General features: G+C 44.2%; 1 protein-coding gene across 1 annotated transcript in view; it reads right to left on the reverse strand.

Annotated features, from left to right (window-relative positions):
- Positions 1–7,539: 7,539 nt before the first annotated feature.
- Positions 7,540–23,824, reverse strand: part of SERPINC1 (serpin family C member 1) — a 20,157-nt gene continuing 3,872 nt past the window's right edge. The window contains exons 2-7 of the mRNA XM_075616684.1: positions 15,971–16,353; positions 14,031–14,246; positions 13,440–13,577; positions 10,998–11,394; positions 10,538–10,602; positions 7,540–8,578 (exon numbers count right to left, since the gene is read on the reverse strand). Of these exons, the coding sequence (XP_075472799.1) occupies positions 8,402–8,578; positions 10,538–10,602; positions 10,998–11,394; positions 13,440–13,577; positions 14,031–14,246; positions 15,971–16,351 (1,374 nt within the window). The 5' untranslated portion in view covers positions 16,352–16,353 and the 3' untranslated portion in view covers positions 7,540–8,401. The remainder of the gene's footprint in view (positions 8,579–10,537; positions 10,603–10,997; positions 11,395–13,439; positions 13,578–14,030; positions 14,247–15,970; positions 16,354–23,824) is intronic.

A 23,824-nucleotide genomic window follows, 5' to 3' on the forward strand; every position in this document is an offset into this window, starting at 1 on the left:
GCTGCGCCAGAGCTTGAATTTGTAGCTGGTCTCCGTGCAATTGCTTACTTGTAATCCATGTAAAAAAGTAACACATGGTCTTGTGGGGGACACTACAAGCATTTATAGAGGACGATGGTTTTGAGGGACATTAAAAAAAAACAGCATTAAGTTGTACATTTACTTTTATCATTTTAATATGAGGGAAGGAGTGGTTCTGTGATTAAAGACACTGACTCTGTGACCAAGGACACTGAGTGTGAAGCAGGGGAGCCTGGTTCAAACCCCTGTCTGCTCCTTGTGACCTTGGGCAAGTTACTTTATCTCCCAGTGCCTGGATTAAAGTGCTATAAAAATAATCATTAGGATGCCAAACTATTAGTACATAGGGGAGTTATGACAGACACATATATCTCCCCTGCCCGCACCGGAAAGATAAGGGACATTCTATCTGTGAAGTGGCACACATTGAGAGGTAAGAGTCGCCGGGTTCAGTGAAAAGAGACGCAAAGAAAAGTAGTATTTTTAAACTTCAGAGTAGCCTTCTCTAAAGCTTTCTTCGGCTTTGCAAACTTGTGCTGGACTCACTAGTTGGCAGAGTATGTGGTAGACTCTTTATTTCTGCAGACAGCCCTTGCAGCTGATTAACCTGTTCCGGGCCACATATACTAGCAGATTGACCTTACACTTAAGGAGTTAAACACGGCAGCTTGGACTGCTGCTTTATTTAGTTATTTTTTCCTCCTTTAATATGTGCATCAATACAATCCACACAATAAGTAATTTGCCAAGTTGCAGATTGATCCGTTCTCCTGTGATCGATTGGCGAACATTCGGCTTGGGGTTCACTAAATCGCTGCCAGTGCAGCAGAAGAGGACCAAAGATGCAAAGTTTTCTGTGGAAGATCATGTGACCAGCAGTCGCTAGATACAATTGGTGCATGGCTAGAGAGAGGGCAGGGCTCAAAAGGGTGTGCCAGAGTCTGTTTCAGAAGAGGAAGGGGATGTGACTTTGTAATTGGTTGCTATAAAAACAAAAAATGCTTGTTACATTATAATACATTAAACATTTCCTTTAGAGTTGTTTGAGAAAATACTTGCAGCATTATTTTTTTTAATACTACAGAACTGATTTATTAAAAAAAAAAACAAACACATGTAGGCTATTGCTTGGTCTGCAGCTTTTATCCATTGTTGAAAATAGAGCCGCTTAGCTCATACAATGCATGCCATGGAGGGGGATTCTGGTGTAGATCAGGGCTCTTTCACTGGTAACCTGTGAGTGGAAGGACCTTGATGGGCACTTGGTCAGTCTACTGCTAATTTCATAGTAGTGGCTTGGCAGCTAAGTGCAGTTTTTCACACAAACTCACATGTAGGTGAAGGTAATATAAATATATATGGTACAGATGTTATAAATGCTTGCAAAATATTACACTAGAATACATTAAGCCTTTAAATATCTAAAATTGCATTGCAATCAGATGGTGGCCCTTTTACTCCTAGGGCCACGATTACAGTGCATGACGTCACGCGCGCACGCGAAGCATGCACTGCAGGCTGGAGGCATCGGGAGGTGACGGAGGCGTGGCAGAGGTGTAGCCGTGACATCATGTGAGCGGTTTGCCCTCATTGGCTGAACTGCTCACGTGATGCGGCCGTTTCGCTCCAAAATCAAATTGATTTGTCTCCTCACCAGTCTGTCGCTCCGTAGCTTGCGGTCGGGAAAACAGTAGCTAGTTTGTACTTCGAGAACAAATAAAAATGTGTGGTTGGTTCTATTTTACATCCTAATAATGATATTATTTCTGGGTTTAAGAGGAAAGCACAGTAGATGGAGCCCGAATCACCTTTCCCTGGTCACATTTTTCTTCTTTGGAGCAAGAGTTTGTTACCAGCAGAGTTTTTGGTCACAGACCTGCTAATATTGTCTCCACTTTGCACCTTAAGGATGAGAAATCATTTATAAAGCCCATTTGTAATTTTTCGATCCACTTTCCTACTGGAATAGTAACTGCAATGGGATCGGCTTAATGAGTCCTAGGACCCTTTGGTCGCTGTTGCTCTAACAGCAGGGTGACGCAATATATTTCACTATATAGTGACATTGGAACAGTATGGAGGACCTATATCCTATCAAGTCCGTGCTTCTCACCAGTAAGTGGTTTACGACCCATCAACAGTGCTACACTCTGACCCTTATTCTGCAAACTGCGATACTCACACGGAAAGTCCCATGGACTTCAATGGGGTTTTCTGTGGGGTAGCGCTAGATCAAATACATAATGACTTCAGTGGGGGCTTACTGTGCGTTCGCACTGGATCAAGCGATCGCACCAGCTATGCTTAATCTGATTTCTGAAACCCATTACCTGCTGATTAAGAAGTGCAGTGTTGCTCTCATAACATCAGTGCGGACTAGGATGTAGCATATTAGAGCAAGGAAGAACAAAGCAACGATAAGGCCATTGTACTCAAAACCATTAACCCTTTGAGTGGTCCCATGGCATAGCCACTACTTCCTGGGGTCTGGCATTCCAGGGAGCCCATGATGTAGCGACTACGCCATTGACTTTATTTTAGCTCATTTTCTAAGGGAGATCGCGTTCAGAAGCGCAGAACGTAATCTGACACACAGGGAAATTGGTAGATGACTGCGCTTCCGTTTCCGGAAATCGGTGACGCCCCAATGTACCATAGCGGCCCCTTTGGCACTCATAGGGTTAAAGGTTCAGTTTCCCTGCACATTGTATTTTTTTTTAGCGTTTTCTTCATCATACAGAATAACGGGGTATTTTCTGCCCACCTCTTTCTGTACTCACTGGTTTTTAATCTGTGTGCATTTTCTACATGTCCCGGCAAAAAACCAGGACAAATGTTACGCACTCGCTGACTGCGCATGCGCGAAGAGCAACTTGCTGATTGTGCATGTGCGAGCGGGAAACACTGATCGCGCATGCGCACGAGCAGCCGGCAACTGCCGATCACGCATGCGCGGCCAACGGAATAGAAAACCGGGACAGCACCCCTAAAAGTCGACACAGAGCCCTAAAAACTGGGACATCTGGTTACCCTAGTCCTTGTGCAGAGAAGCGCTCACACATTATGCAAGCATTTTAATCTCACACTGTTCAAGATGGGGTGAAATGTTTGACCCTTTCACTGCCAGTGGGACCTGCAAAGCATTGCATGCCGCACTGCCAGTGAAAGTTTAAGTTTACTTTATACCTAATTATTTCGCTTCAAAGTGACCTGCAACGTATTACATATACATATATTAATATAGTGTTCTGCAGGCTCCTCACACCGGGAAAAGATTACATAGTTACATAGTAGATGAGGTTGAAAAAGGACGTACGTCCATCAAGTTCAACCTGTGCTAAATTTAGACAACAGATACTTTATCCTCTATCTATACTTATTGATCCAGAGGAAGGCAAACAAAAAAACCCCATTAAGGGGAAAAATTAATTCCTTCCTGACTCCAAGAATTGGCAATCGGATTAATCCCTGGATCAACATCCTTCCCATGTATACTTATTTGGTATATCCCTGTATACCTTTCCAATCTAAAAAGATGTCCAACCTTTTTTTGAACAAATCTATTGTATCTGCCATCACAGTCTCCATGGGTAATGAATTCCACATTTTAACTGCCCTTACTGTAAAGAACCCTTTCCTTTGTTGCTGGTGAAATTTCCTTTCCTCCAACCTTAAGGGATGGCCCCGAGTCCTTTGTACTTCCCGTGGGATGAATAGTTCTTTTGAAAGCTCCTTGTATTGTCCATGAATATATTTGTATATAGTTATCATATCCCCTCTTAGACGCCTCTTTTCTAATGTAAATAAATCTAATTTAGCTAGCCTCTCCTCATAAGTTAGAATGTCCATCCCCTTTATTAATTTGGTGGCTCTTCTCTGCACTTTCTCTAGTTCCATAATGTCTTTTCTTAGGATTGGTGCCCAAAATTGTACTCCATATTCAAGGTGTGGTCTTACTAATGCTTTGTAAAGGGGCATAATTATGTTTACTTCCCTTCCATCCATTGCCCGTTTGATGCAAGATAAGATCTTGTTTGCCTTGGCAGCTACTGCATGACATTGGGCACTATTGCTAAGCCTGCTGTCTACAATCACTCCTAAATCCTTCTCCATCAAGGATTCCCCCAATATATCTCCATTTAATTTGTAAGTCGCCTTTTTATTCTTGCATCCCAAATGCATAACCTTACATTTATCTGTATTAAACCTCATTTGCCATTTACCTGCCCACGTTTCCAGTCTCTCCAAGTCCTTCTGAAGAGAAATTACATCCTGCTCTGATTCTATTACCTTACACAATTTAGTAGCCAGGATCCATTTAATTTATTCACCTCCCGTGGTGGTGATTGGCCAATTTGCAAAGCCACTCCCCCGGCCGATCATCATAAAACACCAGGGAAGTGACTGTTTCCATACTCTTTCCTACCTTGACAAAGCGCAGGCGCGCGAAACGATCGTCGGTTTTATGACGTCACACCGGTGACGTCATCAGTGAGTGCGGAGCGGAGAGTATTGTGCAAGCTGCTTCTGCCCAAGATACCAGGTTGTATATGGCTGGGCTAAGACTGCAGCAGGGGATTGTAGATTTCTACACCGTACTGCAGAGCTGTTCTGTTGCTTTGCTGACAACGCTGTAAACGTATTGATTGATGGTTTGTCTCCGGTCTGGAGGCTTGTTTTTCAGGACTCCACATGAGGGGAATCTGAGATAATATAGGGAATACTTCCAAGGGAGACCCACAACACATTCCCCGATTTAGGAGGCAGCTGCTATGTAATTTAGAGACACTGGCAGAATCCAGCTCTTAACTACTGGTGCAGTACAGCACAATTTCCTTTGAGATAGGACATAAACGCTTACCACATACAGGCTGGGTGTGTTAGAGGTCCTTTCCATGACTATGGTACACATACACCACTTGTAGCATGCAAGAACGTGTGCACAATAGGAGGGTTATGCATTAGTCTGTGAGGATATACCAATAGGTATTTGTTGCTGTTAGCTGCGTGCTGACTATACTAGGTCAGATTCAGCACTCCACTCTCTGCACCCATTCCCTGTTCCTTTTAATAATTTGTATTTGTCTTTGCATAACTGTTTAATAAACTATTTTTACTGTATATCACTAAATGGTATATGGGTTTTTTACCCAGGGATTGAATCTTTCCCAACCATTTAATAGTATAGGTGAGTGCAAATAGGAATTCTTTTGGATTTTTCCTTTTAACCCTTCCCTGCCTTAACATATGTTGATAATTCCCGTATGCACCTCCTATCTATATGTATATATTTTGCGTACATTTGGTGAGCAGCAATATCCTCTGTTTCACAATTTAGTATCATCAGCAAAGATGGAGACTTTGCTCACGATCCCAACATCAAGGTCATTAATAAAAAGTTAAAAAGCAGGGGTCCCAGTACCGATCATTGAGGTACTCCACTCACGACTTTAGCCCAACCTGAAAAAGTTCCATTTATGACAACCCTCTGTTGTCTGTCCTTTAACCAGTTTTCAATCCAGGTGCATATATTATTACTGAGTCCAATTTTGTTTATTTTGTACACCAACCTCTTGTGTGAAACCGTATCAAAAGCCTTTGCAAAATCTAAGTAGACCACATCAACTCCATTACCCTGGTCTAAATTCCTACTTACCTCCTCAAAGAAACAAATAAGGTTAGTTTGGCAAGATCTATCCTTCATAAATCCATGCTGACTATTACTAATAATTTTGTTTTCCATTAGGTATTCCTGAATATTATCCCGTATTAAACCTTCAAGTAGTTTCCGTACTATTGAAGTCAGGCTTACAGGTCTGTAATTCCCCAGGTGTGATCTAGCTCCCTTTTTAAATATAGGCACCACATCTGCTTTACGCCAATCTTGTGGTACTGAGCCTGTGGAAATGGAGTCCTTGAATATTAAATATAATGGTTTTGCTATTACTGAGCTTAACTCCTTGAGAACTCTTGGATGTATGCCATTGGGGCCAGGTGCCTTATTTACTTTAATTTTTTCAAGTCGCTTATGAACTTCTTCCTCAGTTAACCACAATATATATATAGTAACGTTGAAACGGCGAGAAACACGTTCGATGTTTCTCCTTTTTACCCCTTAGGCTTAGGCTATATGCCTCAATACATTTTTGTAATTTTTCTGTTTTTTGCCTCCAGTTCTCTTCATTTGCTGTGCTCCGTTTTCAATTTCTATTTTTGCCTACCTCCCAAAACACTCCTAGGTAACTTGTGGAGAGATGCCAGTGGACACACCCGAGTAACCTGGGAAATAGGTTCATTTGAATATACAAAGTATAATTACTTCAATTAACATATTTACCTGGTGTGTTCAGTGGTTTCTTTTACTAAATCGGACTCTTTGCAGCAAAAGCCCTAGTCCAGGTTCTGGAATCTTTCTTGCAAAGACTTGGCGAATCGCTTGCACCTTGCTGCTGAAAAAGAGCCATGTACTGTACTTCCCGGTCCACAAGCTTCTGCAATTGTTTTTTCACATGTCTACTAACAGCTAATCACTTCTAAAGCAGCATTCTCCTGTACTCTATCTAAGAAAACGCTATTTGGATCATGAAATCTTTTAACCACTTCTATGGTGGGGCTTTTGTGTTTCTGGTTCAGAGAAGAAATGTTATTTGCTCCAGGTACCTGTACTAATACCAAGATTGAGGCCTTTAAACATGTCTTCCCTGTGCTGCTGGAGAAAAGTTCGTGCCCATTATTTGAAATGAAGCTAAAGTCTTCTCCATCTCGGAGACGTGGTCTTCACCACATAGTCCAGAGGACCCTGTTTGACTGCAATTTTTGTATTTATTATGAGAATTAAATGTAATGTTTGAGTGCTTTTTGCTTTCGCCCCCAAAAAGTGTGTGTGTGTGTGTGTGTGTGTGTGTGTGTGTGTGTGTGTGTGTGTGTGTGTGTGTGTGTGTGTGTGTGTCTTCACACCCTTAGTTGATTGAGAATTTTTAATGCATTTCATATGGGTCCAGTTGTGGGTCTTTTTTGAGTCATGAATCGGACACTGGGTCCAGCAGTAAGAGCTCAAGATATGGATATTTCAGCTCAAGAAACATACATTTCAAAAGCAAGATGTGAAGTTTAGTGTTTTTTCTTATCTTCAAGCTTTTGCTGTAGACCGTTTTTTGATCGTGTGGATAGTGCAGAGCAGGTGAGGAATCACAGATACCTGCTTGTGCGTTACTTGAAAACGTCACTTATGACAGACGCTGCAAATAAGGACACAGCATTTCTTTTATCGAAACACTTTAAAATATAAAATAAAAAGATCGCCTATTCTGCATGTGACTGGTTTGACACATAAAGGGTTTAATAATGTAATCTACGTGATTCTTGGCTGGATGTGGACAAGGAGCAGTGGAGGAAGTAGTATTTCCATATCCAACATATATGTATTTCTTCTATGCTGCCTTGTACACAAACTCTCTATCGTCTGAAACAATACCTGCACAAAATAGGTCCATGCAACATACAGTTCCACTCGCCTGGTTCAAAATATTTTTCCTTGTTTAATATAATGATCAAATACATAGTTGTCAAATGCTGCAGTCATTTTCTAGTGGTGAAATGCAGATTCAAAATATTGAACTTTTTGAGAAATAGGTGCCATTGCGATACTTTCGAACACATGATACGCAAGTAACATGATCACGGTTTCATTGGTACATTGTCGCTGCATTTCATCCACGAGCCCAAACAAAAGGAAGTATTGTGTATCTGCCGTAGCGGTTTCCGGACATACATTTCTATGCCTACATTTGAAAAGCTAGTACACATTTTTTTCCATTATGATGAAACTAATTCTATTAAAACTCTTTTTTTTTTTTGGTTTTTTTTTTTTTTTCAAAAAGTGGAACGGCATCTTGGTCTAAAATAAACTTTGCGTTTCTATCCCAAGTGTTCTTATGAAATAAACGAAAAGGCCTGATTGTCTGTTAAATTGTTGATGGCAACAAGGCTTGTACGGTAGAATAGGATTTAACGGTGGTGGAAAGACACTGAGACACAAAAGAAGTCAGATGAAAATGCAGTTTTCCCCCGTCTATCTTTTTACTCTTCGTTAAGATAACCATATTACATAGCTTTCCAATCTTGTGCTGGGACGCCTAGAACACAGTCTGTAGTGGGTAGGATAGAAATTCTAAGGTCTAAGAGTTGGATCCGTATAATGTCATGTCTAATCTAAATGAGATGTTCCCAAGCTGTTTTGACAGTTGTATATATGTGTATAATTCTAATCGCTTTTTAGAAAAGCCACCAAATTTGGAAAGTTTGTGTTTAAAAAGGTAACTTATGTTTTGTAAGTGTGTGTTAAGTAGTGAGTTTTGATGTATTACAATGAGATGTGGTGTTACTCCGTACAGGGATTGGAAACTCTGCCCATGAATATAATGGCGTTGATTGCAACCTCCCGAATAAAGATCAGGAAGGGTCTGTTGGCTTTGAACATGATCCGGTTCAGGTTCAGTGAACGTCCTGTGACCATGACAGCAGAAGCTGCGGAAGCCTCGCTCCCCTCCTCGTTGACCTGGGGAAAAAAAAGACATAGAGGTTTGTGAATCCCAGAAGTGCATTTCACATGAAATTACAGACCGCTAAACCAGTGCTTTTCTCAGCCGGGGTGCTGAGGAATCTTGGTTAGAAATGGGCAAATTTTGAGGGCGGATTTGGATCCGCAGCGGATCAGCCCGGTTCCTTTTGGTCCACGGATTTCAGTGGATCAATCTGAAAAAGGGCGATTCGCATTTTGCGTATTCTTAATTCTTATTATTACACTCCGAGGATTCAGCAATCCGTTGGCGGATTTGTAGAATCCAATCTGCGGATTCAGCGATCCGTTGGCGGATTCTTAAGACGCCATCAACGGATTGCTGAATCCGCAGATTGGATTCTACAAATCCATCCACGGTTGTATCCAATGGTGGTTTTTGATGAATCCGCACAAATCCGTTTGCAGATTTTGCACTGCGAAATGAATTTTGGGGGTAACGAGCGAAAATTCGGGAAAAACTAATTAGGGTGGATTCGTCCATCACTAATCCTGGTGTGCCACAACCCTAAGGAAAAACCTCTGCTGGGTGCTCGGCAGACACCTCCTGTGCTGCCTGGAGACACAGAGTCTGTGATCCACCTCTCCTCAGCCCGGTATAGAGGGGAGAGAAGATTCTTCTTCTCCAGACAATGCAGGACATGCTTACTGAGCAGCGGACATGTTTGAGGAGTGTGGGAAGGTGGAAGGAAAGCGATAAGGAATGAGGGCTTTGTGTGGGAAGGGGAGCGTTTTTTTTGTGGGGTGCGGGAAAATATGTGGTGCAAGAGAAGGGGAGATAATGTGGCGTTTATGATTCAGAAAGCAGAAGAGGGTGCGGTGTGAGAAGGGGGAGAAATGGGTTGTCTGTGTTGAGTATGATGGTTAATGTTGAATGTGTAAGAGGGTGTGTGTGTGTGTGTGTGTGTGTGTTTGTGTATATGCATGTAAGTGAGGAGGGCGGTTAGTTAGGTCCAAAGAACAGAGCTGCCCTGAAATTTTTTAAATCCTTCAGGGGTGCCCCATCTTAAAACAGGTTGAGAGCCACTGTCCAAGAGCACACAAAAATATTTTCATGTGGTACCAGGTGCTATTTATTGCAAAGCAATCTGAAGTTTCTAAATTAACGTAGATCAGTTTTAGTAGAAATCCCTTAACTTGTTCTGTTCCACCATGACCTGTAGATCCTAGATCATAAGGAGAGCAAGGTCTAGTAAGACACCTATGTCTATAATGCAAAGTGAACTAATTATCAAGTTGAATCTGGTTTGAGAATATTATGAAGGTTTGCAAAATCCGTCCCGAGTTTTGAGTCCAGACTGGGATTTTGCTCTTGCAGGATCCTCCATTTTTGCTATTGGCAGCTTCCTTTAAAAGAACAGCCCTGTAAGCAGGAAGTTGCCGAGCAAAGTTTCAGTTCATGCTGAGTACATGCAACGCACTTACCTTTTTGTCTTCCTCGTTACCAGACCTGGCTACGTACCTCGACCAACCCTGTTTTCCACCTGCCTCGAACTTTGCATTCTCATTGACTACGCAACTCTGCTGCCAGCCCTGACCTTCGGCTTACGACTCGCTACTCTATCAGGACTCTATCCCTCGGCTCAGGTCGGTTCTTTCATATTCCTACCTCAGCCTTACGGGTCCGTTTCCTGCTTGAGACGAGCATCGTTAAAATTATACAATTTTCCCTTTTTTTCTGGAAATAGGTTTTGGAGTGATAAGTAGTTACAGATGTTGCAGGCTAGTGTGTTCTAGAGTAACCAATGGTTCCAGGTTATGATGAATGGTCACCAGTTCCAAGCTACTGTATGCTGGTATGGTTCTAGAGTATTCCAGATTTCTTTAGTGACTTCTTATCCTTGATCTCAAGAGAAGGTGAGATTGTTTTCACCAACCACAGAATGTCATTGGCATTGATTCTAAACGGAGAAATGTAAAGATGGAAACTGATCTTACCTCCAGGAATGCCTTGTGGTATGCGTCCGATACATACAAATCTGTTCTCCCGCCTGCAATGATTCCTGTGAGTAAACAGAATGGCAGATTTCTCTTTTTTTAAAACGTTACAAGTTAAAATATCTAGTTCAAATATTTATCAGCTTTTTAAGATACATACATATGACAGTGCAGGTGCAAATGATTCAGGGCACAAAATAATAAAAGGACTAGGCAAGGTAAAACATTAGGAATTTGATCTGAAAAAAGGAAAACAAATGTAGTACTGTAATGGTCTACTAGATCAACCTTATTCACAAAGCGGTGGTGGCCCTAGGAGGCTATAGGAATCTGACATTGTCCAATGGTCATACAACTCACACAGTAGTGTGGGATACCAGAAGAAGGAAAGACAGATGATGGCATTTATTGGATGAGAATGGGGAGGGAAACGTGTGCAAAACAAAATTCTGGAGCCCACCTGGCAGCCTTGCAGTGTTGGGGTCAAAGACGTCCACCAGTCCCATTTCTTGCAGCTTCTCCTTGACACTGAAGGAGTCATCCACTCTGAAGCGTGGGAGATACACAGAGAGCTGTGACATATGGCTTTTGTGGAGCCAATCCCCTAACTTCTCCAGAGTCAGGCCCTTCTCCACCTGCTCTAGGGGAGTGTTACGAGACGGCAGCACCAGTACCATTGTGATGTCATCACCCTTATAGGGTAGCTCAAGGATCTGCACTTCATCTTTGGAGATGTAACCATAGCGGAAATTGCCTTCCTGATACATGGTTGGGGTGAGGCAAGGCTTGGCATTTCCTTCCCGATGAAAGTCCTCAAAGTTAGTATTCTCTGGGTTAAACATGGACTTCCACAGACCCTGTGGGGAGGAAAAAAGATGCGTTTGGAATATAAATCATAATTACTGCGAGCAGCGGGATCGAGAGAGGAATGGTAAGAAGCAAGTATAATAACAAGGAGTGTAGAAGAGGAGCAGTGCCGAAGTGGCATTGGCATTAAAATATGAACACCTACAGAAAATCAAAGGGGAAGACATAAAGACAAGTAGGACAACAGCAAGAATCTTCAGCAGTCACTCAAAAAGAGAAGTAGGTCTTGTGCACACCTCACGTTTTCCTACAATTGACCCTTTCATCATCATCATCATCATCATCATCAAGCAATCACACTCCATACAGTGACAGAAGAGATCTACTTTCTGTAGACTTTCATTTTGTAGCGTTTGATAGTGAAGAATATTTTATTTGCTGAATGAGGCAGGGGGGTGTTGTCGACTCCTTTTCCATTTCAACGGACATGCTCAGATTTCTAATAGACAATGGCCCAGTGCTACACAGTGGTCGAGGTGTGTCGGTACTAGGGGGGGGGGCACGGAGTACCCCCACTTTTTTTTATTTAGAACCTCAGAGTTCCGCTGTGTTTGTATTTATCAATTTACAGTTCCACTTGCTGTTTAAAGAAAACTTTTATTTTAAGAAGCCACTCTCCATGCCTGCTTTATAAGCAGAAATCGTGTACACATCTTTCTAAAGTACAGTGCAATGTTTAACAAAGACAGAATTGTTGTAATGGTAGCCACAGTGCCACTACTTTTTCTAAGCCACTCCAACCACTGATTCTATGCCATACAACACCTACCCGCGCGGGAAGACACCTTACACCCCTCTCGTATGAATGGGCTGTAATGTATGTTCCGGTACCAGAAGGTGTTTTATGGATTAGCGCCCGTTACTAAACATAGCCACTGTAACAGGGACTTGTCACTTTTGGAGAGAAACTGGCTCTAAACCCAGCTGTGTGCTGATTAATTGCACACAGGCAATCAACCAGACTCCACCTGGCTGATTAGGACTTTTAGAAAAAGCCTGCTCTGAGAAACAGGAAAGAGATTCCTTAGCTCAGCGGTGCGCAAACTGGGGGGCAGGAGAGTTTCTAAGGGGGGCGCGGTGGTTACAGAAGCCCCGCGCTCTTCCCCACGGCATTTAAATGAAATGCTTGTGGAGGCGTGAGGCCTCTGTAACGCACTTACCTGCTGCCAGCCGTGTCTTCGGCTACGCGTGACGTCACATGATGCCGCATTGCCATGGCGACATGTTGCCGAAGACCCTGCCAGCAGCAGGTAAGTGAGTTACAGAGGCCTCCCGCCGCGGGGTCATATGTAGCAACGCGCGTCAAATGACGCGGTGGGGTCACGTGACGTCACATGACGTCATTTGACGCCGAGCCATCGGGAGAGGGGTCGCGCGAACACTGCGGCTCCCAGGAAGGGGGCCGCAGCTCAAAACGTTTGCGCACCCGCTGCCTTAGCTCACAAGGGAGCTGACAGAAGGAAAAGAAGGGCTGTGTCCTGAGAGAGAGACACAAGGGGACCAGACCTCTATGCCTAGACCCTCCAGAAGACACCTACCCAGACATCACTAACCTGAAGGGCCACCTGTGTTAAAGTACCGCTGAGACTTTGAAGTGGTAAGGGGCATTTCCCCCCAGCCTTGCAGAGAGGGACTGGGGAAGTAAGTTAGCCCTTACACAGGGATAGGTGTTTATTGTTTTATGTATATTTTTGTTTGATGTATTGTTTAAAGGAACAGGCAATAAAGCCTTATATTAATTTCGCCTTAAAACTGTCTCCATTGCGTACCTCTGCGCACGTCTCTTACAGCCACATACAAGGGCTACAGCTCTACTGTATATATCAAGCTGTTTTCTTAAGTTCAACGGTGTAGCCTTGGGGGGGGGGGAAAGCTTTGCTTCTCCCTACTTGAGAATGACTGGACTAGATACTCCTAACCAGTTACTCTGACTCCCTTCCCATTCCTCTCCAACCATGCACACACTCCAACATGTATTTATCTGAAAACATTTTCTTAATCTGAATTTTCAGGCATGAACCTGGCAGCTTCCCACCTTGAAGTAGATGGTGTTGACGAGCACCAGTGTGGTGTCTGGGGTTATGGCTCCTTCTGGGATCACATTGGTGATTCGCTTTTCCGTTTTATTGGACACCCAATCGTTGATAAGTTCACGGGACATCTCAGGCTTTTCCTGGGTGAGCAAGATGAGAACATGTGTTGTGTAGTTTCCCAACACAAAGCAGAGAACTTATAGCATAGTTAAGACACAGGAAGGAGCAAATTATTGAGAAAGCGAGAGAGACCACAGATCAAAGACAGTGTAGTAGGATGAGAGGAAGAGTGTGGTAATGTTTAGGGAACAGATGCAGTGTATGGGATATAGAGAGAGGTAAAAAACACTCATGGGGAAAATACTAGGTGCAGTATATATGAAAAGGAATAGAGGCTGTAGTGAGAAAACTCGGAGGACACCAAGAGACAAGACAATGCAAAAACAGGTTTATGGAATATAGAGAACTGAAAGAGAAGAGTTTTAAGGACAGGAGATTAAGTAGTAAAAGACCTTGTGAGGTTAATCACCCATCAACCGCAATTTCTTTCACAAATACATTCTGCTTACAATACGTTACAGAAACAGACTCACCTTGAAGTTTAAGGGCCACAGTTTGGCCCCATAGACAATCTCACTGATGTCCTGATAGGTCTCATTAAAGGTTAGAGACTTCTCACCAAAAAGGCGGTTGGCGGAGATCAGCTCTGATGACTTGTTGGCTTTTCTGAACAATCGGCAGTTGAGTTTGGCAAAGAAGAAGTGGATCTGGTCAGAGGCTTTCTCTGAAACCGTATCAAAGCGGAAGACCTGGCGGAAAGAAGAGAGGAGAGTAGTACATAGCGAGGTTATCTTTGAGAAAGCCTGGACATTAAACTTCTTGGATAAGACGTATGTATGGTGTATATTTTTATTGCTCGGACATCTCTCGTGCATGTCTCTGATGGTTCCTGCCATCTGTTCTGTGCTGGAGGAAAGTTTACAGAATGCACAAGTTCTGGAAGAAAAAGAAGCCCATTGTATGGCCAGGCATACCTGAAATTAATCTTCCTGCATAAGCGGACACCAACACTCAGCTGTCACTTGGCAGTTTTGTACCTGTCATGGTACAGGACCCCATTAAGAATAAGTGACACTATTGTGATTAAGACTCGCTGCAGATGGAGGAGTTTTAACAAATCTCCGTCTTAAAGCGCGTTCCCACTGAGATTAAAAATAAATTAACAATTCTGAAAAGTTTTTTGTTTCCACATATTCCATTTTTCTCTTTCAATGCCATTCTTGGTTCAGAATCCTAAATCACATTTAACTAGACATTTAGACTAACAATTTCATATTGAGTTTTAATTTCAGCCTTGATTTTTACATTGCATTTTAAGGCCCAGATTTACTAAACTGTACTAAATGTTAGCACACTTTTACTTTATTTTGAATGGGAGTTTAGACAAGCTTAGCACCCTTTATTTCATTTGGGCCTAAGATTTATAGGGCCTTATTCTATGTCAGCCACTCGGGCCATTTTCAGGCCAAATTCCCCATTGCAGTCAAGTTTATCTAATTAAACCCCCAATCCCAGGATGCATTAGGATGACAAAGCAGGAAAACAGTCAAATAGCCTTAAAGGAAATGATATATATATGCACAAAATAATGATCAAAGCACAAAGTACGGAATGGATACAAAAAACAAATCAGTAGTCTGAAAGCTGTGTGCATCTGATTACGTTTGTATAAATCATAATATTTATATTATGAAATGAATATTAAGAATTACAGCAGAATGCTCAATTACAAATGTTTAGATGACAGGCTGGAAAACTGATCTCCTTCCATGCCTTTCATGCATCTAATAATGACCAGTCCATAACCTATACAGTAGTAACTGGCCTATAACATACAGCCCTTTTGTCTCCAGATATGAAAATCCTCTAGTGTTAGGCTGAACTCACAGCACTGCTGCTTATCAGAGACATACAGTAGATGATGGAGTTGCCTTCTGCATAGCATTGTAGCATTGTCTCTTTGCTGAATGGTCCTGTGACACAATGTGACACAATGTGAAGCAATATGATATAAAATCCTCTTGTAATCCAGCTATTATATCCCTTGCAAAAGTGAACGTGATTATGAAGAGCCCATCCATTTATTCATTGCACTATGATATGTATTGTTTCCAACAGACACTTTAGAAATGAAAGGCCTAAAGATATATTTAATTAAATATGACAATAAAATAGATCACACAGGAAATCATTCTGGAGGTGAAACTGTGCAACAGTCTGTTTTGTTCCAAAACCACAGACGGAATCAAAAGTTGGCTCTAAGGATTCTGGGTAGAGGCATGCAACGTTTTTGAAACTCCTTCAAATCTTTGCAAAATCTATGCAAAAAAAGAGGAAGGAATCTAAGACTAAGTTTCCCACCCTGGTTGTATAGAAGGTTCTACAAAGGAGTATTCCACATCTACGTAGGTTTCCAAGCCCCAGAGAGTACAGAAGCAAAAAGAAACCAAACATTATATTCAATCAAGCTCACCTCCATGAGTTGCTGCAGAGTTTTATCACAAGCACCCAGTTTTACCATGGTGAAGGCCTGTGAGATGCTGAGAGGTGACATGAAGATGTTCTCAGAGTTGGATTTGGAGTCAGCCAGGTGTTTGTAGAAATCGATGCCAAACATGGCGTTGGCCTTGGAGACCTCCCAGATCCGGGGATTAGTAGATTCTGGGATCTTCTCGTCTGGTCCTGGGGATTCTTTTTGCTTGTCCATGGCTTCTTCCACCTCCTGGACCTTCCGGTAGACGCACATGGGGTTCAGAGGAATGTCTCTGGGTTTGGCAACACAGATATCAGGGTACTGGTTTTGGGAGAAAACTGTGCCCAGAAGGCTGAAGAGCAACAGTGACAGCAGATGCATCCCTAGGGTAAGAGAAGGACATTGTGAGTGGATTCTTGTGCATGGAAAGGATAACAAACATACATGCATACATATAGTTACATAGTAGATGAGGTTGAAAAAAGACATACGGCCATCAAGTTCAACCTATACTAACATTGGACAACAGATACCTCTTCTCCTATATCTATACTTCCTTATTGATCCAGGGGAATTCACACAAAAAAAACAGTGTCATATCATCCAATGATATCTCATAATGGGAAAAATAAATTCCTTCCTGACTCCAAGAATTGGCAATCGGATTATTCCCTGGATCAACATTCTTCCCATTTTTAATTATTTGGTATATCCCTGTATACCTTTCCTTTCTAAAAAGATGCCCAACCTTTTTTTGAACAAATCTATTGTATCTGCCATCAGTCTCCATGGGTAATGAATTCCACATTTTAACTGCCCTTACTGTAAATTACCCTTTCCTTTGTTGCTGGTGAAATCTCCTTTCCTCCAACCTTAATTGATGTCCCTGAGTCCTTTGTACTGCCCGTGGGATGAATAGTTCTTTTGAAAGATCCCTGTACTGCCCCCGAATATTTTTGTATATAGTTATCATATCCCCTCTTAGACACTTCTTTTCTAATGTAAATACATCTAATTTAGCTAGCCTCTCCTCATAAATTAGATTGTCCGTCCCCTTTATTAATTTGGTGGCTCTTCTCTGCACTCTCTCTAGTTCCATAATGTGGTCTTACTAATGCTTTGTAAAGTGGCATATATATGTGTGCTTCCCTTCCATCCATTGCACGTTTAATGCAAGATAAGATGTTGTTTGCCTTTGCAGCTACTGCATGACTCTGGGCACTATTGCTAAGCCTGATGTCTACAAGCACTCCTAAATCCTTCTCCATCAAGGATTCCCCCAATTTATCCCCATTTTATTTGTAAGTCGCCTGTTAATTCTTGCTTCCCAAATGCATAACCTTACATTTATCTGTATTAAACCTCATCTGCCATTCACCTGCCCAAGTTTCCAGTCTCTCCAAGTCCTTCTGGAGAGAAATTACATCCTGCTTTGATTCTTCTACCTTACACAATTTAGTATCATCAGCAAAGATGGAGACTTTACTCTTGATGCCAACATCAAGGTCATTAATAAACAAGTTAAAAAGCAGGGATCCCAGTACTGATCCCTGAGGTACTCCACTCACGACCTTAGCCAAACCTGAAAAACTTCCATTTATGACAACCGTTTATGGTCAATCCTTCAACCAGTTTTCAATCCAGGTGCATATATTTGTGCAGAGTCGAATTTGCTTTAAATTTGTACACCAACCTCGTGTGGAACAGTATCAAAGCCTTTGCAAAATCTTAGTAGACCACATCAACTGCATTACCCTGGTCTAAATTCCTACTTACCTCCTCAAAGAAACAAATAAGGTTAGTTTGGCATGATCTATCCTTCACAAATCCATGCTGACTATTACTAATCATTTTGTTTTCCATTAGGTATTCCTGAATATTATCCTGTATTAAACCTTCAAGTAGTTTTCCCACTATTGAAGTTAGGCTTACAGGTCTGTAATTCCCTGAATGTGATCTAGCTCCCTTGTTAAAATATAAGCACCGCATCTGCTTTACTCCAATCTTTTGGTACTGAGCGTGTGGAAATGGAGTCCTTAATATTAAATGTAATGGTTTGGCTATTACTGAACTTAACTCCATGAGACCTCTTAGATGTATGCCATCGGGGCCAGGTGCCTTATTTTTTTCAAGCCGCCTATGAACTTCTTCCTCAGTTAACCAATTGTTCATTAATATAGAGGTTATGGGTTCCTCCTGCGGCACTGCTATTGAAATTGATTTTTCCCTGGTAAACACAGTGGCAAAGAATTTGTTTAATACCTCTGCTTTTTCCTTATCTCCAATAATCTGCCTGCCCATCTCACACTGAAAGGGTCCTATATTTTCTTTTCTCATTTTTTTGTTATTAAGGTACTTAAAGAACTTTTTTAGGGTTGATCTTATTTTCTATTGCAATCCTTTTTTCATTATCCATTTTTGCTAATTTGATTGCCCTTTTGCAATTTTTGTTACATTCCTTATAATTCTGATAAGATGCCTCCGTCCCTTCTGAGTTCATGAAACTAAACGCCTGTCTCTTCTTTTCCATTTCCTCCCCTACCTGTTTATTTAGCCACATTGGTTTTGACTTATTTCTTTTATACTTATTACCCAAGGGTATACACTGATAAGTGTGATTTTCTAACAAGGTTTTAAAGCCTGCCCATTTTTCTACATTTTTCCCTGCAAAAAACATAATTTCAGTGTATTACTTGTAGATGAGTCCTCAGTTTATTCAAATCTGCCTTTCTAAAGCTTAAGGTCTTTGTTGAATCCAAGCAATCTCTTTTGTGATAATTTATTTCAAATTAGACCATGTTATGATCACTGTTACCCAAATGTTCCAGGACTTGAATATTTGTTATTACTTCTACATTGTTTGATATTACCAAATCCAGTATTGCCCCTCTCCTGGTTGGTTCCTCAATGATTTGGGTCATATAATTGTCTTTAAGCACCCCCAAAAACCCGTTTCCTTTTGTTGTAATGCTAACCTCATTGCCCTGCAGAAGTCCAAATAAAGAGAGATTAATGGAGCAATTTCAGGAAAGTTTTAGGTGTCCTCATTTAGCACAATTTATTATTCTTATCGTTTATTTGTAAGCCCCAACATATTCAGCAGCACGGTACAATGTCAAACTGAAAACCCAACAAATTATGTAATATAGAATATGCAGTTTCATTAGGGCTTCTGCATGGATTCCAAAATTCCACCAATGTGAGTGAAGTTATAAGGCATTTTATACAGTTGTAGTAGATGCATGGCTCCTGGAATGGTAGATACTTTGCAGGCTGTGATACCTTTTAATGGACAAAAACTTGAATTTCATATAAAAAAAAAATATTAGTGTGCAGAGCTTTTAAAACCTTACAAGTCTCTTCTTCAATGTCATTCAAGGGCATTTAAAAGGAAACGTATTTCAGCACATCAGCAAACTGAAGCCACATACCGGCAGGAAGCATAGGGTATGTAATCGGGGTGAAAACACACTTTATAAAACTAAACGTTTTCAAAACCTAATAAGACAAGTTCCTTAATGAATCAGTGTAACAACTCCGACAGAGAAGTGGTTAAGAGAGCGGTGTTTGGTAAAGAAAGGGTTAAGTCTCTAGTGAGGAAGAGCTAAAATCTTCTGCAGGAAAGCACAGGACCAGCGCATGCGTGAGACCTGAGAGCGGGTGAATCCTAACGACAAAAGGCCAGTGAAAGAATGTAAGTAACATTTAGCAGATCTCTAGATACAGTTGGAAGGGCAAAATCAGTGATCTGGCATAACGCTATTAGGAAAGCGTTCAGTAGTGCTCAACTCCATGCCTCAAGACCCCCCTGCACCCCTCCCCCCAACAGGTCAGGTTTTCAGGATATCCCTGCTTTAGCACTGGTGGCTCAATCAGTCCCTTCTTAAGCACAGGTTGTTCAACCTGCCCCTGCTTCAGCAGAGGTAGCTCAATCAGAGGCTCAGTTGAAGCAGGGATATCCTGAAAACCTGACCTGCTGGGGGGGGGGGGGGGGTGAGGTGGGGGGGGGGGCGAGGGCTGGATTTGAGCACCCTGGTGTAATACATGTGTTTATTACCGAAGGTTTACGGAGCACTGTTCTGAAGCCGTTCTCAGGGGAAAGGGTTGGTGAAGCAATATTATACAACCCAATGAAAGAGACGATGTGTACTAAGCAATGCAAGATTTGTATTTGTTACACAGAGATGATAAAAAGGATGCAGGTCAATCAGGAGTTGTCAGGAGCTTGGGGGTGGGGCCATGGAGAGGAGAAAACAGCATGGAACAGAGAAAGGTGAGGTGTGTGTGTGTCTCGAGCTTGAATCTTTCACCATCACTGTCCCTATTGTTTGGACACATTGCTGTTTTAAGACCTTATTCTACAGTTGTAGGTGTATATACACCAAATTAGTTGAAAATCCGCATAGACTTCTTGGGGATTTTTCGGCTGAAAACAGCTCGTAACGTAAGGTTGCCAGGTGGCTTCCCCAAAAATACTGTACACAATGGTGAAAGGTACGACGCGCTCGGGAGACACATACACCTCTCACCACTCCATGCCGTTTCCTCCTCTCTTTGGCTCCACCCCCAGGCTCCTGACACCTCCTCATGATTGGATGCTACTGGCTAATGCAGCCAATCAGTATGGAGGAAGCTGTCCAGCCCTTAGCAACAGGCCTTCTCTCTCCCTGCTCATGTGCATGTTCGGAGGTAAATCACCCCGTGCTTTGGCAGTTTATGAAATCTTTCATTATACAGATCTCATCGTGTGTAGAATTGGTGACATTTTTGGAAATTCGGATTGAGCTGCAGGCTTTACCGTGACCGCACGAGTAACAGCCGGATCTCCCTGGGACCTACACGCTGGCACGGAACATGTAACAGCCGGATCTCCCTGGGACCTACACGCCGGCACGGAACATGTAACAGCCGGATCTCCCAGGGACCTACACGCTGGCACGGAACATGTAACAGCCGGATCTCCCTGGGACCTACACGCCGGCACGGAACATGTAACAGCCGGATCTCCCTGGGACCTACACGCTGGCATGTAACATGTAACAGCCGGATTTCCCAGGGACCTACACGCTGGCACGGAACATGTAACAGCCGGATCTCCCTGGGACCTACACGCTGGCACGGAACATGTAACAGCCGGATCTCCCTGGGACCTACACGCTGGCACGGAACATGTAACAGCCGGATCTCCCTGGGACCTACACGCTGGCACGGAACATGTAACAGCCGGATCTCCCTGGGACCTACACGCTGGCACGGAACATGTAACAGCCGGATCTCCCTGGGACCTACACGCCGGCACGGAACATGTAACAGCCGGATCTCCCTGGGACCTACACGCTGGCACGGAACATGTAACAGCCGGATCTCCCTGGGACCTACACGCTGGCACGGAACATATAACAGCCGGATCTCCCTGGGACCTACACGCTGGCACGGAACATGTAACAGCCGGATCTCCCTGGGACCTACACGCTGGCACGGAACATGTAACAGCCGGATCTCCCTGGGACCTACACGCTGGCACGGAACATGTAACAGCCGGATCTCCCTGGGACCTACACGCTGGCACGGAACATATAACAGCCGGATCTCCCTGGGACCTACACGCTGGCATGTAACATGTAACAGCCGGATCTCCCTGGGACCTACACGCTGGCACGGAACATGTAACAGCCGGATCTCCCTGGGACCTACACGCTGGCACGGAACATGTAACAGCCGGATCTCCCTGGGACCTACACGCTGGCACGGAACATGTAACAGCCGGATCTCCCTGGGACCTACACGCTGGCACGGAACATGTAACAGCCGGATCTCCCAGGGACCTACACGCTGGCACGGAACATGTAACAGCCGGATCTCCCTGGGACCTACACGCCGGCACGGAACATGTAACAGCCGGATCTCCCTGGGACCTACACGCCGGCACGGAACATGTAACAGCCGGATCTCCCTGGGACCTACACGCTGGCACGGAACATGTAACAGCCGGATCTCCCTGGGACCTACACACTGGCACGGAACATGTGACAGCCGGATCTCCCTGGGACCTACACGCCGGCACGGAACATGTAACAGCCGGATCTCCCTGGGACCTACACGCTGGCATGTAACATGTAACAGCCGGATTTCCCAGGGACCTACACGCTGGCACGGAACATGTAACAGCCGGATCTCCCTGGGACCTACACGCTGGCACGGAACATGTAACAGCCGGATCTCCCTGGGACCTACACGCTGGCACGGAACATGTAACAGCCGGATCTCCCTGGGACCTACACGCTGGCACGGAACATGTAACAGCCGGATCTCCCTGGGACCTACACGCTGGCACGGAACATGTAACAGCCGGATCTCCCTGGGACCTACACGCTGGCACGGAACATGTAACAGCCGGATCTCCCTGGGACCTACACGCCGGCACGGAACATGTAACAGCCGGATCTCCCTGGGACCTACACGCTGGCACGGAACATGTAACAGCCGGATCTCCCTGGGACCTACACGCTGGCACGGAACATATAACAGCCGGATCTCCCTGGGACCTACACGCTGGCACGGAACATGTAACAGCCGGATCTCCCTGGGACCTACACGCTGGCACGGAACATGTAACAGCCGGATCTCCCTGGGACCTACACGCTGGCACGGAACATATAACAGCCGGATCTCCCTGGGACCTACACGCTGGCACGGAACATATAACAGCCGGATCTCCCTGGGACCTACACGCTGGCATGTAACATGTAACAGCCGGATCTCCCTGGGACCTACACGCTGGCACGGAACATGTAACAGCCGGATCTCCCTGGGACCTACACGCTGGCACGGAACATGTAACAGCCGGATCTCCCTGGGACCTACACGCTGGCACGGAACATGTAACAGCCGGATCTCCCTGGGACCTACACGCTGGCACGGAACATGTAACAGCCGGATCTCCCAGGGACCTACACGCTGGCACGGAACATGTAACAGCCGGATCTCCCTGGGACCTACACGCCGGCACGGAACATGTAACAGCCGGATCTCCCTGGGACCTACACGCTGGCACGGAACATGTAACAGCCGGATCTCCCTGGGACCTACACGCTGGCATGTAACATGTAACAGCCGGATCTCCCTGTGACCTACACGCTGGCACGGAACATGTAACAGCCGGATCTCCCTGGGACCTACACGCTGGCATGTAACATGTAACAGCCGGATCTCCCTGGGACCTACACGCTGGCATGTAACATGTAATAGCCGGATCTCCCTGGGACCTACACGCTGGCACGGAACATGTGACAGCCGGATCTCCCTGTGACCTACACGCTGGCACGGAACATGTAACAGCCGGATCTCCCAGGGACCTACACGCTGGCACGGAACATGTAACAGCCGGATCTCCCTGGGACCTACACGCTGGCACGGAACATGTAACAGCCGGATCTCACTGGGACCTACACGCTGGCACGGAACATGTAACAGCCGGATCTCCCTGGGACCTACACGCTGGCACGGAACATGTAACAGCCGGATCTCCCTGGGACCTACACGCTGGCACGGAACATGTAACAGCCGGATCTCCCTGGGACCTACACGCTGGCATGTAACATGTAACAGCCGGATCTCCCTGGGACCTACACGCTGGCATGTAACATGTAATAGCCGGATCTCCCTGGGACCTACACGCTGGCACGGAACATGTGACAGCCGGATCTCCCTGTGACCTACACGCTGGCACGGAACATGTAACAGCCGGATCTCCCAGGGACCTACACGCTGGCACGGAACATGTAACAGCCGGATCTCCCTGGGACCTACACGCTGGCACGGAACATGTAACAGCCGGATCTCACTGGGACCTAC

The sequence above is a fragment of the Ascaphus truei genome, chromosome 10 (assembly GCF_040206685.1).
Source record: "Ascaphus truei isolate aAscTru1 chromosome 10, aAscTru1.hap1, whole genome shotgun sequence".
Lineage (NCBI taxonomy): Eukaryota > Metazoa > Chordata > Amphibia > Anura > Ascaphidae > Ascaphus > Ascaphus truei.